Here is a 19,916-nt window from a genome sequence, read left to right as displayed (position 1 = left end):
GACTCAGGTTGGGTATTGTATACCCGTGACTCAGGTTGAATTTTTCATGCCCGATTTCACCTGTAAATCAATTCAATTTAAGCCAAATCATTTCATACTCTAGCAGTTGTTCAGCCCTGGACTTCTTTTTGATAACTTCGCATTATTATGTCCGCCAAGGTTTTTGTTGGGGCCATTCTTTTATTTTCGAGCCATTTTTATTAGCCCTTAGAATCCAGTTTCCTTTGTCAGTGAATTTAATCTAATAATTTTCAAATATTTTTTGAGAATGAATGCATAACAAAAAACAGCCTTCACTCTTTACCTGAAGTAAAAAAAAGCTATTTGCTCTGCAGCTCAATTTGAAAAGTTTATTTTGTCTGAATATACGTAAATTCCTCTTCGTGCAAAATCTCTCATAATTGGTTTTCGATCTTGAGCGTAAACAACATAATAGCACTTCCCATTAGCGTTTTAGCACCAATGTGGCGCACTACTTAAGTTTGGATGTCTTCCCAACAGCTGCACTTTTGTTTATCGTTGCCTCACGAGAAAACCCAGACTAACAACGGTCGCTTCTCACTCTAGACACTTGTTTGCAACTTTCAATGGGATTATTAATGGAATACCATTCAAATGGCATTTTGTTTAAAAGAAGCTCATTAATGGAGTGGTCCCTGCCCGCCTGAGAACCCCACGTTTGTCTTGATAGTTTTGGACTCTCAGTTACACTTATGGGTGGTTACTCCACAGTTAAAATCCTGCCATGTTGTTCAGTGTATAACTATTGCCACCTTTCAGGCTTCAAGATAAAAAACTGAAAATATTTTCTAAGAACCAACAACATAGGAGACACAATCTTGAAGTGCAACCAAATTATTTCAAAATTTTGTATTTTATTTATAATGAAGAAAATGAAAAGTAGGTGTTGCAAACATATTGGCCCTCGGGGAGAGCATGATGAAGACCAAAGAACAGACCGGGCAGGTCTGGGATAAAGTTGTGGAAAAGTTCAAACCAGAAAGGGGTCATTTACACATCTCCCTGAGCACTGTGCAGAAAGTCTGTTGGAGTCTGCGAGAGACCTGAGAATGGGGCGCAGGTTCAAGCAAAAAAAAAAAGCAAAATCTACAGCAAACTTGTTTGAAACTAACAATATAAAGGTGTTAGAACGGCCAAGCCAACTCCAGACGTCAATTCTATTGAGCATTTGTGGACGATTTGAAATAATGCTGTGCACAAACAATCACCAGCAAATCCCGAAGACTTGAGTTGTTTTGTAAGGAAGAATGGGCACATATTTTAGTTTCAAGGTTTGCAAAATTTAAAAAGACCCAAAATGATTGTGGCTGTGATCACAGCAAAAGGAGGTTGTACTGTACAAAGTATTACCTCAAAGCGGGCGAATATTTTGCAATTTTTTTATTTGTTAGCACCATAAAAAATAATGGATACAATTTGTTTCTTTTCACAATTGTTTCTCACATGTTGTAGATTATTAGAAAATATGTGGGTTTTATTAACTATAAGTTTGTAGCCTGAGATATATATATATATATATATATATATATATATATATATATATATATAATTGGCCGGTCCAAATTGTCCCTAGGTGTGAATGAGCGAATGAGTTGTCTGTCCCTGTGTGCCCTGCGATTGGCTGGCAACCAGTTCAGGGTGTCCCCTGCCCACTGCCCGGAGATGGCTGGGATGGGCTCCAGCCCCCCCGCGACCCTGATGAGGATAAGCGGTACGGCTGATGAGATGAGATATATATATATATATATATATATATATATATATATATATATATATATATATATATATATAGAGAGAGAGAGAGAGAGAGAGAGAGAGAGAGAGAGAGGGGGGCAGCACGGCAGCGCAGTGGTTAGCGCTTGTGTGGCACAGTTCATGTCATGGGAACCAGTCGTGGGTTCAAATCCTGCTCCAGACTTCCTGTGCGGAGTTTGTATGTTCTCCCCGTGCTTGCGTGGGTTTCCTCCGGGCACTCCGGTTTCCTCCCACATTCCAAAGACATGCATTTCAGGTGAATTGGCCGGTCCAAATTGTCCCTAGGTGTGAATGAGCTAATGAGTTGTCTGTCCCTGTGTGCCCTGCGATTGGCTGGCAACCAGTTCAGGGTGTCCCCTGCCCTCTGCCTGGAGATGGCTGGGATGGGCTCCAGCCCCCCGCGACCCTAATGAGGATAAGCGGTACGGCTAATGAGATGAGATATATATATATATATATACATATATATATATATATATATATATATATATATATATCAAAAAGTTCTTGGGGGACCAAAACATTTGCAAGGCATTGTCATTCCTGCACAATTATGTGCCTGTCCAATTTCTTTTAGACCTTTATATCCCTTGGAAGCACAATGTTGTAGTTATATGTCACTTTGTCGTCACTATCTAAATTTAAGTGATTTACCACTTGAAATGTAGTCAAATCACACTGCTGTGGGCATTAATATTTTGTTTGAAATCGGACACGAGCGAGACAAATGTTGTACATGTCCATATTTTGGATGCTAATTTATGTACGGTCAACAATAATATGCATCCAAGCATAAACTCTTTGGATGATTTAGACCCACAGTCCCCCAAAAATGTTGATAGAACCACAAAAGACAAGAAATAAATAAATAAGAAGTCTGCAGCTGCAAAAAATAAAATCCTCATATAAGCAGGTTTTGAATTAAAATAAAAACAGATTCATCTTGATAAGATTATTCTGATTTTATTATTGGAAACCTGCAAAGGAGAATGCATAGGATGCCAGTTGGTTATTTTGACTTCTATTGGCCACTGTTACTCGTTGTCTAACGAACTGTTAACATCATTGTCACTATCAGCCAATCATGTTGCTGTTCTTTGATATCCATACCCTTTCAGGTGAATCTGCTTTTGTAACTTGGGAGATTCAATAAAAGGAAAAGACTCAGGGGAGGGCTTTTGGGACAGTTTGGAATTTTTTTATTTGGGTTGAGGCTCTCTCCTCTGAATTCCTTGCACGGTCAAAATCCATTGATGTCTTAACTCCTTATTGTGAGCGTCTACAATAAGCGTATCACATATATAAAACCTATAGACTTAATATGTATTCAAAGCATATTTTTAAACCTTCGAAAAATATAACAAATGTTTGAATTGGGTTTTGTCATCCTACAGGAATCAGATTTAAAAATTGAAATTTCCCCCTCTTCTTTTTCAGTTTACAAGCATTTTTTTTAGAAAGCTCCAAGGTGCCACTAAAGCGGCAACTAAGAACCACATGTGGCTCTTGGGCAGACATGGGCAAACTACGGCCCACGGGCCGTATACGGCCCGTTGGTCTTTTTAATCCGGCTCGCCAAACATCTCCCAGTTATATTTAAAAAAATATACCAGCAAACTTAATTTACCTTCCCCTGTAATGCCCACATTTCCCCAATAGACGGCGCGCTTGAGTATTTGCCCCCTTTTCTTCGCACCTTTTCCCAGAAGAAGCACTCTCCTTCTTGGTTTCCGCAGTAAAGCTTTCTCCCTTCTAAAAACAAAAATGAGTTTATCAAAGAAAAGAAAAGTCGACAGTGAGTGCCGAGTGTTTAAAACAGAATGGACAACAAAATATTTTTTTAAAGAAGTCCGATCAAAGGCTGTATGCTTGATATGTCAAGAAAGTGTCGCGGTTTTTAAGGAGTGCAATATTAGCCGTCACTTTGCTACGAAGCATTTAAATTATGCCAGCAAGCTTTCGGCGCAAGAACGGGAAGCTACAGCTGAGAGAATGGCAGCCAATTTACTGTCCCAGCAACATTTTTTTTACCGACAAACTGCGCTTCAGGAGTCAATTACCAAGGCAAGCTTTTTGCTGGCATTCAAATTAGCAGCAGCTAGCAAGCCTTTTTCTGAAGCTAAATTTTTGAAAGACTGCATGGTGGAGACTGCAGGTGTTCTGTGTCCGGAAAGTCGAGGCAATTTCGAAAAAATCAGTTTGTCACGTCGGACTGTGACTCGCCGTGTGGAACTAATTGATGAACATATAGCTAGCCATCTAAACAAAAAGGCAGAGTTCTTTCAGTTATATTCACTTGCACTGGATGAAAGTAATGACATGAAAGACACAGCGCAGCTCATAATTTTTATCCGAGGAATAAATGACAACTTTGAGATAATGGAGGAGTTTTTGACCATGGAGTCCCTGAAGGGAACAACGCGCGGAGAGGACATATATGAAACGATGTGAAAACATAAACTACCTTCCGAGTAAACTTGCCAATGTCACGACGGATGGATCACCAAATTTAACAGGAAAAAACGTTGGGCTGCTGAAACCAATCCAGGATAAAGTAAAAGAGGAAAACCCTGAACAGGATGTTATTTTCCTTCACTGTATCATCCATCAGGAATCACTTTGCAAGTCTATATTACAGCTTAGTCATGTTTCAAATCCAGTGGTAAAACTTGTGAACTTTATACACGCAAGGGGACTCCAGCATTGTCAGTTCATCACGTTCCTGGAGGAAATTGATGCGGATCATCAGGACTTTACCACTCTCGTGTCCGGTGCTTAAGTTTGGGCAAAGTGTTTCAACGCATTTGGGACCTGAAAGAGGAGATTGGCGCATTTGTAGAGTTCAATGAGAAATCTGACGAATTTCCTGAGCTACGAGACTAGAACCTGCTTTGTGATTTTGCGTTTGCTGTGGACATATTTTCACACTTGAGTGAGCTGAATGTGAAACTGCAGGGGAAAGATCAGTTTGTGCACGACATGTACAAACATGTTACAGCGTTCAAATCTAAGCTCATTTTTTTTCTCCAGACGATTCGCGAACACATCTTTCACTCATTTTGCCAAACTCGACACTCAGAAAGAGGCGACGCAATATTCAAAGAAATACAGCAAATCACTGTATGACCTGCACAGAAAATTCAGTCGCTGGTTCTCTGATTTTGAAAACATTGATGAGTCACTTCAGCTCGTGTCTTGTCCCTTCTCACAAGACCCGGAAACAGTACCACATGAGGTGCAATTGGAACTGATCGATCTTCAGTCTGACGCCACTTTGAAGGAAAAGTTCAAGACTCTTAAACTTAACGACTTTTATGCTTCACTGAACGAAGCCACCTTTCCAAACCTACGGAGGACGGCACAGAAGATGCTGGCCTTGTTTGGCTTGACCTATGTATGTGAGCAGACATTCAGTGTTATGAACATGAACAAAGCCGATCCAGGATAACTGACCAACACTTCGGATCGATCCTGAGAATCGCCACAACAAAACTTACCCCAGACTTTGATGCACTGACAAAACAGGGAGATCAACAACACTGTTCCCACTGAAACTGATGGTGAGTTTGCCTGCTTTGTTTATTCAACTGAAATGTATTTAAATTAATCATAAATCATTAATAGGTAAAATCCTGTATGTAATTTATATAACACTCAATCCATCTGTTCTCTGCTTGGCCCCTCTGTCAAATTTTAGAACTCATTGTTGCCCTCGAGTCAAAAAGTTTGCCCACCACTGCTCTAGAGCCACAAGTTTTGCTGACCGCCATTTTGTGGAAATTCGTTTTTATGTTTTACATTCTGAGTTTGCTTTCATCTGTGTTGATAAAGTGTCATGATTACCTCACAATGTTTCAAACATTTTCAGTATTTTTTACAACATGTTATGTGATTGCTCCACAGTGTTGCTTCATTTCCATTGTTGTGGTTTTAAAGTCAAAAGCTTAGTCCGATGACTCCACTTTATTTTGTGCATTATTATTTTTTTGTTTTAAATTCTGACAAGATCACTACCAGAACATTACATGTGATCCCTTCACAATGTTGAATATCTATTTCAATTTGTAATCACTTTGTCCAGGTTATTTTTTTACTGCTGTAACCTTCAATGCTAACATGATTTATCTAGACTCTGACATGATTGCTCTACAATGTCAGGTGCATTTATATTTTAGACATCCACATCACAATGTTGTGTCCATGTTTCTGAAAACACTGTTTATGAAAACACAGGTCTCACAAGTGTTTGTTCCATAATGTTGTATGCAGCCATCAATTCAGGTACTGAAGTGCCATTGCTCCACAATGTTGTGTGATACATCCACTTCTACGTTCTGGAGACTTAATCAGACTAATAGTTGCTGCATAATGTTTTGCAAATCTGTTTTAAATTCTGACATGTGGATGTTCCACAAGGCTGTGTGCAACCATAAACAAAGGTAATGAAGTGTCATTGGTCCATAGTGTTGTATGGTATGACCTTTTTTATTTTCAGGAGATTTATTCTGACTAATGAATGCTGCGATGTTTTGCAAATCTGCTTTGAATTGGGACACGAAATTGCTACATTGTTCATCATAGTTTGAGTTTTCTATTTCTCCACAATGTTATGTGCATGCATTTTCCCCCTGAAAAGACAGGAGTGCTCAAGTATGGTTTTCGGGAAGATAATGTTACATTGCTCAGATCTGTAGGCAAGCTCTCAGACATGGACCGGAACCTGGCCCGAACCGAGCCTGAATTTCGAACAATCACGAAGTTGGGCTTAGCTAGGCTTGGACGGGCTATTCTCTCGCTGTTTTCTTTTTAAATCATCATCGTGTGTTTTATGTCTCCTTTTCTCCTTGGAGGAGCTGCACAGCATGCACGCTACCCTCACAACTTGATTTTTGCTGTCTTCGACAAACAGTTTGTTGTCTGTAACAGCAAATATCACGTTTCTGGAGTGGTCAGTGTGGTGTGCATCCTGCGCACTTCAGAGCTGAAGTGTGCACTTCGATGCCGGGGTGTTTGTTGTCGGAAACAGCAAAATCACCCTTTCAAGGTAGTCAGAGTAGAGTGTGCACTTTGAAGTGAGCACCTCATGCTCGGGGAGTTCAGTGTCGGAGATGGCAAAAATTACCTTTCATTTCCACCAATAAAATGTGAAAATTTGGGTTTTTGTCGGGCTGGGTCGCTCAAAACAAGTTAAACTGCCAGGCTCGTGCTGGTATGGGCTTTTATACCCTCGGGCCGGGTTTGGTCGGTCTGGATTTTTCAGGCCCAATCTTACCTCTACTCGGATCTATTTAGCACTCTTGTCAAAAATATCTTCCGCTGTTTCCATAGTAACCAGAAGCCCAACTGCAAACCAGCCCTCATGCTCATATAAGTCATTTAAGTCATAATTGGATTTCTTTTTATTTTCTATTTACTCAACTCTAACGAGAAAGTTTGCCTTGGACAAAAGAGCAATTACAAGAATATAGAGTGAGAGGTTAGTTGTTACCCTTTACGGTTTGAAGGGTAGCCACAGGAACGCCTTATTTGCCGCCATCCATCTCTATTTAATCTTGCCAAATTGCATCCAAGACTGAGGATGAAATGCACATGCTTTCTTTTTATCCACGGGAAATGTTCTCTACGCATCATTTAGCATTTTCTAGCACTGATTGTGAAAAAGAAATAGAATACAATTTTATCCTGACTTAACATCCTTTCCTCGTTGTTTTTGAATGTGTGTATCGGTGTTTGTGTTGTGGAGATTTAGACCTTGAGATGTGATCGATGTTGAGAGTTTTGTACTTACAGCTTTCTGGTTGGCACAAATCCAGCAGTTAAATCTGCATGGAGGCAAATTACTTTTGGTGTCAGTCATTTTAAAAGACTTCAGATTTGTGTCTGTCACTACGCTTGATGGATTTGGCATCAGATACCATATGCGGGTACTCTTTGTATTATGCATTGGCAACTTGAATATCTGTCCCAAACCTGTCATTAATTAAGATTTATTCTTGTATTTCTGGCTTTGAGGGTGTGTAGACTTTTAAAATGTGCTTTTGGTTACTTCACAATGTTGTGTGTGCCTCTTTTGCTCAGTAGACTGGACTGAAGACCTGATTTTGACGTGAGATCATTCTATTTATTGTCATGCCTCGCACAGCACAAAAGATGTACCTGATGGCCAGTTTTGGGCAGTTAGTTAGAGGTACTCACTACTTCCAAAAAGTAACCGAGTTAGTAACTGAATTGCTTTATCATAAAAGTGACTAGTTACCAAGTAAAGGAACTATATGTCTCATCTCATCTCGTTAGCTGTACCGCTTATCCTTATTAGGGTAGCGGGGGGGCTGGAGCCCATCCCAGCCATCTCCGGGTAGTGGGCACGGGACACCCTGAACTGGTTGCCAGCCAATCGCAGGGCACACGGGGACAGACAACTCACTCGCTCAGTCACACCTAGGGACAATTTGGACCAGCCAATTCACCTGAAATGCATGTCTTTGGAATGTGGGACGAAAACAGAGTGCCCGGAGGAAACCCACGCAAGCACGGGGAGAACATACAAACTCCGCACAGTAAGGCCGGTAGCTGGATTTGAACCCATGCAGGAGGTTCCCACGACCTCAGAACTGTGCCGCACAAGCGCTAACCACTGCGCCGCCGTGCTGCCCAGGAACTATATGTGTTACTTTAAAAATAAGTTGTTCTATATCAGATAATTTGACATTTTTAGAGCAAGTACGAAACACCGCGTTTACTTGTAGAGACTATTTTTAGAAATCTGGCTTTTTCGGCTTGGCTGGCTAAAAAGAGCCGGCTCTTTTAGATCCCAAATGACACTTTAGGTTGTTTTTGTTGCTTCATCCCAACATTACCAATCATAATATATTAATATGGACTTATAAGGAGGGAAATATAGGAAAAAAGACCAAAAGGAAAAAAGAAACAAAACTAAAAACGCAATTACCAAGGAAAAAAGAGAGATAAAAGAAAAAAGAATAAACTTAGCAGTTTTATAAAAACACATCAACCCAGAAAAAAATGAAAATTTTGTGAAATATTCATAAAGCTATAAAAAAAGATGAAATAAAACAAAACAATTTTAACCTTATTATGCGTAACAAATTTAAAGTCAACAACACAGAATCCTCCAAAATACATACTGACTAATCATAGGAGAAAAAAAAGGTGCCTTGGAGGGAACCAGCTGTTGATAGGTGGGAAGCCGGCTCCCTTGGTTCACTTGCAGGACCCTGCTCACAGAGAATTTCCGTTTACGAACGACAGGAGTCGTTACTATCGCATGAGTTTTTAGCTATATTATTTTTATAATTTAATCAGCGCATCATTACTTTCATAATCACATCATTCATTTAGTTGTTATAAATGTACATCATCGCGCTGCTCCAAAGCTTTGGAACAATCTACCTCAGGACCTCCAAAACTGCACACCTCTCTCCACTTTTAAGTCCCGTCTAAAAACACATGTTCTATGTTTTTATGATTTTATGTCTTGTTTTTATTTAATATTTTGCTTACATTTTTTTTTTTTACATTGTATTTTCTCATTGTCTGTACAGTGACCTTGGGTGGCTTGAAAGGCGCTTTTAAATAAAATGCATTATTATTATTATTATTATTATTATTATTTTATATATATATACAAATATTTTAAAGAAGTATTTAGTAGTCATAAAAACGTATCCTTTTATATCAATGTACATTCCCAGCTATGGTCATCCTAATAGTTAACTTTTTCTTATCATACAACCTTGAAAACCCAGCTGTGTGCAGTTTTAATCTCTTGTACATTGAGTTATTTTTTATTTTTTGGCTTTGAGATGTGAGTTCCCAGAAGTGTCTGTTAGAACAGCTGCGTTAAATCTACGTCACAAAGGATCACGTGACCATTCAAGAGGGTGACATAGGTTACGTAGCATATTTCTTTTAATTTTAGGGCTAGCTTCATATAAGGTTTTCCGCGAATATGTAAGCATCAGAAAGTAGCATGCCGATGTGAAAGATACTTTGGAAAACTACTGTCGCGATTGCAACACCTGCAGTGACAAACACTCTTGTACACATAGACATATTGATAGCACATACAGATACTGATAACATACTCTGATACACACATTCTCCTTCTTGCACTTAGTTTTTCATTTTTGTAGTCTAATCAAAGGTCACACTTCCTCTCGAAGTTTCATGGTGTCCTCTGCTTTACAGTTTGCAACACAACAACACAGCGCATATGTCACACCAATCATCGAAATAAATTTTAATACTTTGTTATACAGCGCAAAGTCATGAAAATATGGTATTCCCACAATTTCAAGTAAACAAATAGGATCAAGAATTCTCTGAAAAGAATTACAGATTCTCAAGAGTATATGTTAATCCATTTCTTGAGTCCTTCTTGTGAGAAGCTATATTAAGTTATTGTTTAAAAATACAATATTTGGCTCAACACCTGCAGACTGGTTTGTACTGGAGGGACGAGAGATTTCACAATTACTATATTCGAAATAACTTTTTCTTCAGCTGAGTTCAATTGAAATGTTGTGTTCATTTGCTGCTTTGCCTTGACATCATTTCCTACGTTCATTTGACTTGAGAGGTTTCAGACTTCACTTCTGGAGTCTTATGAGAGAGGCAGCTTCTCATGTTTGCTTTGTAAATGTTTCCATCTTCACTCCATTGTGTGTGTTTGTGGATACCTTAACCACTCGGGTTGGGGGGCACCATTTCCTGTGGTGTATCTTGGGCAAGTACAGCCTTGTGGCGCTTATCCATCTCCAGGACAATAAATGTTTCCACCCGGTCTCAAACCGGGGACCTTTCGTTACTCCATAGTACTAAAATGTGTATTTATCTCACGTGTTACACAAGGTATTGTTGCTAGAGAGTAAGACGGTAGAGAATGGAAAAGAAAACATCAGAAACAGTAAAATGTATACAGTGATTCCAACCATTTGATGAAAGTGATAATCATATAAGACATGATAATGAGTTGAAATGATTAATCATCATCCCTTTTTTTCATTTTGTGATGTGACATTTGTTGCAACATGCTCGAAAAAAATTAAATGTGAAAAATACAAATAAATACAAAATAGCTAGTCAATTCAGTCAACATTGTTTTTCTTATTTCTTATCATACGTCACACTCTTATTTTTGTTGTCAAGTTTATTCCTAATAAACTTGCCTGTGCTGCTGATAGAGACAGTGATCTACTTGAATTTATGTTGCATTATGTTAAGGTGACCTTTTTCATTTGGGCCCATCCAAATTAGTATTCAATGTTTTTCATTAAATTAATTTAGTTTTATCCATTCCGAAGTCGCGTGTCATTTTACATCTTTTCACGGTTGCCATGGCGCCCAATTGGCCCCACCCGTTTGGCGCCAGCTCTGGCTCGTTGATAGATTGGTTTTCCGTCTATATAAGATCAGTGCTCTCATTTTTCGTCTGTCAGTCCGTCAACAAACCTCTGCACCGCACATGGGTTTCGACTCGGTCCTGTTACCTGTTGGTATTTCCTGTCCGGTATTGTTCCCGTCTATTTGGTCCTGTTTAATATCGGTTTCCAGTTTCGTTCCCATCTAGTTTGTCCTTTTTAATTTCTATATCCTGTTTTGATATCAATCCTGTCTGTCCCGTTGTTCAATATCGGTTTCCAGTTTCGTTCACGTCTAGTTTGTCCTGTCTAATTTCGATATCCTGTTTTGACATGGATCCGGTCTGTCCTGTCCTGTTTGGAATCGACCCCATCTGTCGGATATCTGCTCGGACAATTGGTATCGATCTCGTCGGCCTCTGGCTTCCTTTCATTCCACGGCAGATTGCTACCTAACGTGCATGACTCCCCATTTCCTGTAAAATAAAAGGCTTGTGTGCGAAACGTCACGCATTTGGGTCCTGATCCTATTCCGGTTCTTGACACTTTAGTCCACTACACTACAATATAAATTAGGAAAAATGCACAGGAATCAAGTATTTTTTTCTTATGCGATTTATCACTTGAGAAAATAATTGACAATCAAATCATAATTATTTGCAAATTGACAGATACCTCAAAATGGCAGGTTTGGTGTTGTTGCCACAGTAACTACTTGCCTAATTCCACATGTTTGAAAAAAAAACCTTGGTAGAAATGTGTGCTCTTAAGTTTTTCCACGCTGCGCATGATGCTGAGCAAACAAAGGTAGACAGCTATTTTACCAAAGAGGCAGCACGTGATACGGTACTCATGTGCTTGTGGCACAGCAACACATAAGGAGCTTGTTGATTTTCTTTTTTTTTCATGCCAAGCTCAGTAAAAGCAGCTGATGGATAAGGAAGGAAGAAAATTCAGGAGGCCATCACTCAGGGTTGCTCTGGGAAAACACTCAGGACCGCCTACCTGCCACTTGACGTCCCACCTAACGATATAAGCATCCTCGTGATTCCAACAGGCAACCGAGTGAGTCTATTTGTCTGTGTGTGAATGCGATCGTGGGCGGACACGCGTGCATAAGTGTGTTTATGATTGCGGGTAAGCTGTCCGCACACTTTATGGCCTCGCTAATGAATCCATAAACCGAAAAGCGGCATGCAATTGAAAGAATATGGCCGAACCTCCAAGGCAAACTACCGAAAACAAAATCATCGGTTCCACAGTATAACTTTAACTGTGTAATCCATAATTTTGAGAACTTTTAATCTTTGCTAATTGTGGTATGTGCCTAAAATATATCACTGCTGTTAAAAAGAGGGGATTTTTTTATGCAAAACCACTTGCATCTTAAAGAAATAGGATCCAATTGGAAGAATACGGAGGAACCTCAAATAACTGTTCCGGGGACAAAATCAAACTGTGTAAGCCCTGTTTTTAAAAACGTTTATCTTCTCTAATTGTCATAAGTAGATGCAATACATGAAAAGCCTGAAAAGAGGAAATTATATGCAAAACCAGTCATACTTCAAAGAAATGCAATCAAATTAGAAAAATACGGAGGAACGAAGTGTATTGACAACAAAATCATCGGTTCAGCAGTCTAACTTTATTAACTGCAAGCTGTGTTTTTGGGAAATTTCCATCCCCTCTTATTGTCGATTGAGCATAAAATATATTACCGCTGATGAGAAGAGGTAATGTTATGCAAAGCCATATTGTGGCTATACCCACAAGAATCTCCAATATTGTATAGTGATGTCACTATTATGTTAACATTTTCATTTAAAGGTGAATGGCAGGATGGGCACAGCAACATCAGCAGGCAGAATTCAAGCTCGCTCAAACATCACTACATGTCTGCTCCATCTGTGAGAAAGTGTGTGGCTCCCAAATTGCCCTCAATGGCCCACATAAGGTAGCATCAACGTCAGAAACACTGACCTTTTAATCTCCTTAATTTGTATTCTTACTTGTGCTTTGTAGCACTTTGTTTCGGCAGCACTGCACAATAAGCGACAATAATCAGCAACAAATCACCTAAAACCCTCACACACACAAAAAAAAACAAAAGCATGGTAATGCTTGTTGAACTTAAGTCTAAAGTTTTTGCATACATTTTTTACGTGACCTCACGTCATGTGTCTCTAGTTCCATGAAATATCAACCAAGGCAACTCCTTGAAAAAGAAGACAAATAATAAGTATGATTTAAACCCTTGATGTTTAAATCTACCTTGTTACGTCAAATATTTTAGAGTCTGCCCTTTTTACACTAAGTAAGCGCACCTTTGATAGATTGTTCTTAGTGGAGCTCTGCCTCTACCCACTACAATGACTTGCAGTGCAAGGGTGTAGGTTTAATAATAATAATAATAATAATAATAATTTCCTTGTATTGTCATTCTGTGTAACAATGTACACAGAACGAAATGTCGATTGCACCTGACCCGTTGTAGCGAGCCGATGCAGCCGCAGCCAACAGAGGGCGCCGCCGACCACTTTTTAAGTCTTAGGAATGACTCGGCCGGGGCGCGAACCCGAACCTCCCAGTCTCAAAGCGGGCGCCTTACCATCTAGGCTACTAATCTTGGTGTTGGTGGGGCCGTAATCACATATGATTTGTGGGGGACAATAAAAGGTATTGCTCAATATTGGTGGGGACAGTGTTTCTTTAGTGCAGTGATTAGCACATTTGCCTAACACGCAAAATGTCATTGGTTCAAGACCAGGTGGAAACATTTGTTGGACTGAAGAGAGACAGATACCACTGTACAGTACTTGCCCAAGACTCACCATAAGAAATGATGCCCCTAGTGTTGACCTAGTGGTTAGGGGATACGACCACAACCACATTGGTGGGGACACGTCCCCTCCGTCTTTGCCAATACTACGCTCTTGATGCAGTGTAGTCCGTATCTGGTGAGGGACTGTCGGATCTACAAATACTGTACATAAAACTACATCTTAATTATCATTTGTGGAGTGTAATGGAAAAACTGTGTTACTAAGCACAAGAATAATAGAAACTATGGATAACCACGTCATTTATCTCCTCATATTTTTGCCAAGCGTTTTTACAAGGTTTTTATTTTTTGGGGTAGCTGTTGCAGCAAGTCAATTCCCTTTAGGTGAGGCTTATGCTGTGTAAAATAAGTGCAACTTTATAAACGTACAGGTATTTGAAAATAATACACATTTTTATGATAGTTGTGTATTTATGCTTTTTATTCAAATTAAGACTTTTTATGAATGAAGGCACTAAATAATACAAAATATCCTTTTAACTTTTAAATGATGTCTAGGCAGTGTCCCTTTTCAAAAAATGCATCAATAGATGTGTAATCCTTAATTTTTTAAAAAAAGGTCAATGCAACAAAAAAGAAAAATGACTGTGTGGCGTGTCTTGCTGTTAGCTTGCTAATACTATCACTAACTCTGTTGTTTGAGAATGAGGTGTGTGCCAAAACTCAACCCTTGGACTCACTATCACCCTCTGCCATTAGGCAAGAGAATTCCGTGCCCCCTTATGCATCTGCAGATACTTAGCACAGTCATACAAATAATATTCGTATATAATAGAGATTTTTAAAGAGACAATTCATTGATTGTAAGGACAAATAAAAAAGAACATTAGGGAAGTAAGGAAAAACGAACAGTTATTATTCAGTGTAAGTTTTACATTTCCATGATAACAGGTGAGGCACAGCCTCCCTTGACTGCACGCCACTGGACTACTCACAGCTTGTGACTATGGTTTGATAATCAGCACTGTTTTTGGAGTACCGCATTTATTAGTCTATAAAGTACACCCAAAAACGCCAAATTGCCCAGAAATTTAGAAGTGCGCCTTATATACTGCAGAATATGGTAGACAAGTTTGGAAATGCAAGCAGTACTTGTGGTACATGTGTGTTACTACACTTTTACGACCGCATCAATGAACAAAATCACAGTTTGTTGTAGGCATCGGAATTTAAACCCAGGTCGTAGTGTTCAGGGCGCCGAAAATTTACCACTGCATCACTACTCTTACAGACTTCTGAAATCGAATCACATTATTTTTACTCAGGGTGCCAGAGCCACTGATTTGCATAGTGCATTTTGTTCTGCATGCACATAGGTTGAACAGTCTCTCCACTTCTCCTGTTCATCAAGAACATTGCGAAAGACACAATCAGACATCAGAAAGTCTTCCAACAAAATACAATACAAGATTATTAAATGGTTGAATTAATCAAAATTATTCTGCCAGCCCTAGTAAGCATCACCTGCCTCCAATGACTTCCTGTCACTGACCCATTGCCTTAAAACGTCTATCTCAAGCAATATAAACTCATACGGACGCTGACAGTCCCTCTATCCTACTCCAGGCGGGTTCTTTTACGCACAAGTGTCTCTTGACTCCAAGCAAAACTCAACTTTGTTCACATTTCCCCGTGCGTGTTTACCTGACGATGATATACATGACGAGCACGTTGCCAACCAGCCCCACCACGCTGACGATGGAGTAAACAGCCGTAATGACAATGGCGATGATGACCGGATTTGCGTCGTCGTAGTCGGCTTGGACGCCCGGTACGCGCTCTCCTATGCTGCCGTTGGGGGCTGCACCATCAGTGCTCGCATTGCGCACCGCCAAGCTGATGTTGTCCAGAACGAACATGCTGCTCCGGTAATCCGCGTCTGAGTAGTTGCCTGTTGCGCTCTCCATGGTCCTTTAAGTAAAGCGCAGAGTTTTTTAATTGAAGGTGCGTCCGGTCCACAGAGAAAGCTGCAAGGGACTGGAGAGAGGATGAAGAGCAGGAGAAGGTTGAGTAGGAGTGAGGAGGGTGCGGGACAGGATAGAGCGAGGGAGAGAAAAAAAGTGGTTATCGGTGCCCTATTGTCCCTCCCCACTTGGTTTACTCCCTGCATTTTCTTCGGAAAGCCGTTGTAGCGCAATCTTTTTTTTTTTTTTTTACAGTTCCACCTGGAATGAGAAACCAGGTGTGATGTTCATCCAAGGGTGTGTTTTTGTATCAATGGAGGGCACACGTCTCTACAAATATCAAGCAGCAATGATCCGTCCCCACTAATATTATCTTTCTATCCATCTACCTTGGTCATATCCCTCAAGAGGGGTGACCAACAGCAAGACAAGCACATACAATGATAAAATAAAATAAAAAGAAAAGAAAAAGGGAAAAAATAGCAAAAAACACACACAATAATTTTTTGGGACCATGGCCAACCCAAATGCCCAAACACCCAAATAAGTTGGGCACCTCGGCACCTAAGTTGGTCATGCTTTCGTCTCTTCAGATGAAACGGGACACAAGAAAGAAGCCATGTCACTCGGGTCAGGGTGACACAACACGCTTCTGTTCAACAGCAGGGCCCGACAGCTTTCACTGGTTTACCCCTGCCGCATCATACAGGTGCCCTCCCCATCCCTTAGAACGCGTCCAAACATCCCACTATCCTTTTACAACACTTGCTATCACTTAAAATCGCAATAACCCCACCAATGCTTAGACCAAACCTTGTTACGTTCCGGTGTGATCAGAAGAATGTGTCCCATGAAAGTGGACACAAAATAACATTTATGAAATGATTTATTTACAGAGAATTATGTAGAAACAGATCGACAACGCTTCTGAATTTCCAAACATTAAAAGATTCAAGTTTATACCAGTTTGGTGGCTTTGGGGCAGGGTGCCATCCCCAAACTGGGAGGTTGCTGGTTAGAACCTCTGCTGAGTCACACCTAAGACTGACAACATGGGTACCAATTGCTTTCCAGCTTGGCGCTCGGCATAAGGGGGTGGAATTAGAAGGTTTGGTCACCTTCTGTCTCCCAACAACAGGTGTTGGGACACATCGGTTGGGGAGAACTATCGTCGCATCGTCTACTGTGCACAGTTACATGTATGTGCTCGGGAGCCAACCCCTAAATGGTCTGGGATAAGGCAAGGAAAAAGAAAAAAAGGAGTCAAGGTTACACCAAAGTGGGCTCTGCAACTCCTGCCTGCTACAAGTTTCGCAAACACTTACTCAAACGACCGAAATCAAGAACGTGAAGTGATGCAGAATGAGTACACACAAGTACATTGAATAAGGACGAAGATGACGAGACGATTATTTCAGGAGTTAACGTAGCTTGCCATGTTGGCAGGTAGCAAGACTGAATGATAATATTTCGGCAAAAAAATGAAGGTTGCGAGTGCTCTCATATTGTCAGGTTCAACCCAACACTTGTAACAAAAACCTGCATACTAGCCACGGGAAACCATCTGAGGAAGGTCAACACCTTTGGTGTGGAAAGTGGAAAGGAGGAATACTCCCTGGACGCTCGAGGGAAATTCATCCTGAGCATCGCTTATAGCCCTGATGGCAAATACTTGACCAGTGGTGAAATTGATGAAATCATCAACATAATTGACATCGCCACTGGGAAACTTTTCCACACACTTGAAGGACACACCACACCCATTCGCTCGCTCACCTTCTCCCCCGACTCACAATTGCTTGTCACGGCATCAGACCATGGCTACATTAAGATTTATGACGTTCAACATGCTAACATAGCAGCCACACAGAGTGGACACGGATCCTGGGTGCTTAACATTGCTTTCTTGCCGGACAACACACACTTTGTGTCCAGTTCCTCTGACAAGTTTGGGACACCGGTTCTCGAGCGTGCATCAACACATTTTTGACCATCAAGTCCAGGTGTGGAGCGTCAAGTACAACAGCAAAGGCCCTAAAATCATCTCGGCCGGCGACGACCGTGCCAACCATATTTACAACTGTCCCATGTGAGTTTTCTACTGGCTGTTGATAGTGCAATAAAGTTTTTACTTTCTTATATTTTTAATACAAATGTCATGCTTGACTTTGCTTTTCACAACAACGTTATCAGTATATACGTAAAAGTATATCAATATTTTTTTTTTCCACCCGCGTTTATGGAAACTGTGAAGGTAAACACAAAATGCCCTTTGAGAGTCTTTGTGATTAAGAGCTATACAAATAAACATGACTTGACAAACATGACTAGCTAGACATCTTTGATGTCTTTGACCTCTTTTAACCTTTTAAACTTCTATTGAAATCACCTAAAACACAGACATGACAAACCTACACCCTTGTGTTCTTTGCCAGTAAGTCAGATATGCTGTCAAAAAGTAGCAAAGAAAAGGCTGAAGAGAACCCAAAGCAGGTCTACACTTTTCAAACTGAAGGCTGTGACTAATTGTTTACAAAAAAGCTAAGGAAAATAGTGAAAAAGTGTCTTAGCCTAAAATCAAATTGCAAAATGCCAAAGAAAAAGCCCAAGAAGGGATATAATAAGTAACATGCAGTGAGGGGGCAGATGAGGCTGTGCCTCATCTGTCATGTTGGGGAAAAAAAGAAAACAATTGAATAGTTATATTAATTCAATGTTAAGGTTCTTTCTTAATTAACGTGGATTTTCTTTTTTAAAATCACCGAATTTTCAAATAATACATATTTTTTTATGTAGTCTAACGTAATACTGTGCTAACTGGGGCATTCTATTCTCTTGCCAGGATTCTGATGTGGTAAACATCTCATCCCAAAACAACATAATTTTTGCTAGCATTAGCAAGCTAACAGCAAGTCAAGCCATCCATTATTGTTTTTCTATTTCATGGACTTTTTTCCCTAATGGAGTAATACCTATCCATTGATGCTTTTATTCAAAAGGACCAGCACATAGGCTTCATTAGAAAATTAAGGTGAGACAGTGTGTTTTTTCCTTCTATGCAACAGTTAAAATATTATGTTCTCGCCATGCTAATCAAATAAAGTGTGAGATGTGGCTTTATGTATTTGTAAATCTGCCTCTGCCTCACCAGATACGAACCTCATCCCACATCACTGCATGTCAATATATCTCATCAACAATTATGCTTGGCTTTGTCCATAGGCAGAAAAATCGAAACCAAGATTAATACACATCAGAATCATGATGGAATTTGCTGCCATTTGAAATCGCCATTCAAAGAACATTGGAAAGCAAAACATGCCTATTAAGTTGCAGATTCTTTTTTTGCAATCAGTAGATTAAGAAAACCAAATTCTGGGTTGAGTTCACCTAGAATATGGTCGTAATATAGAATCCCCACCTTCAAATGAAAATGTTTTTCTTTTAAGCAGGGGTGTCAAACTACGGTAATTTTAGCTCAGGGACCACATAGTAAGAATATACATTCTCGTAGGCTCTAGGCTAGTAAAATAAGGGCATAGAAAGTGTGCTTTAGCTGAAGGGCTGGCAATCTTTTTGGAAGGTCACAATTAATTTTAGATTAAGAGATGTAATATTTATAAAACAATTATGTTTTTTTTTTTCCTCAATATTTTCCTTCACTAAGACATAATATCTACTATTGTCTCTCAACTGTGCAAAAAAAAAACAAAACAAAACAAGACAACAAATACATTCCTTTCCACTTTTTATTTATCTAAGGGGAACTTATGCAGACTCATGGGGAGTGACAACTAGCATACAAAGAACAATTGAAATGATTGATTCAATGGTTTGAAATTAGTTCTGCTTTTGATTTTTTAATGAAAATGTCTACCTGAAAATGGGAACTTTGCTGTTTATTTTATGAATTTTAGAAAGGGGCAAAAGATTATTTAAAGTTCTAGTTCTATTTTATATTATACGATATTTTATGTTATACCTTATTTTGAGTAAAATAACTGCAGGGTGGAC

The 19,916-nt window shown here is 39.7% G+C and overlaps 1 protein-coding gene and 1 pseudogene across 1 annotated transcript in view; one reads left to right on the top strand and one right to left on the bottom strand.

Moving 5' to 3' along the window:
- Positions 1-15,951, bottom strand: part of oprm1 (opioid receptor, mu 1) — a 43,476-nt gene extending 27,525 nt beyond the window's left edge. The window contains exon 1 of the mRNA XM_088351242.1: positions 15,643-15,951. Within this exon, the coding sequence (XP_088207368.1) occupies positions 15,643-15,905 (263 nt within the window). The 5' untranslated portion in view covers positions 15,906-15,951. The remainder of the gene's footprint in view (positions 1-15,642) is intronic.
- Positions 15,952-17,299: 1,348 nt separating this feature from the next.
- LOC148353757 (WD repeat-containing protein SL1-17-like) lies at positions 17,300-17,995 on the top strand (annotated as a pseudogene).
- Positions 17,996-19,916: the final 1,921 nt, after the last annotated feature.

This window comes from Urocampus carinirostris, chromosome 13 (assembly GCF_059441175.1).
Source record: "Urocampus carinirostris isolate Australia breed hairy pipefish chromosome 13, RoL_Ucar_1.0, whole genome shotgun sequence".
Taxonomy (NCBI): Eukaryota; Metazoa; Chordata; class Actinopteri; order Syngnathiformes; family Syngnathidae; genus Urocampus; species Urocampus carinirostris.
The sequence above is the reverse complement of the archived record's forward strand: the minus strand, read 5'-3'. Positions and strand labels throughout refer to the sequence as shown.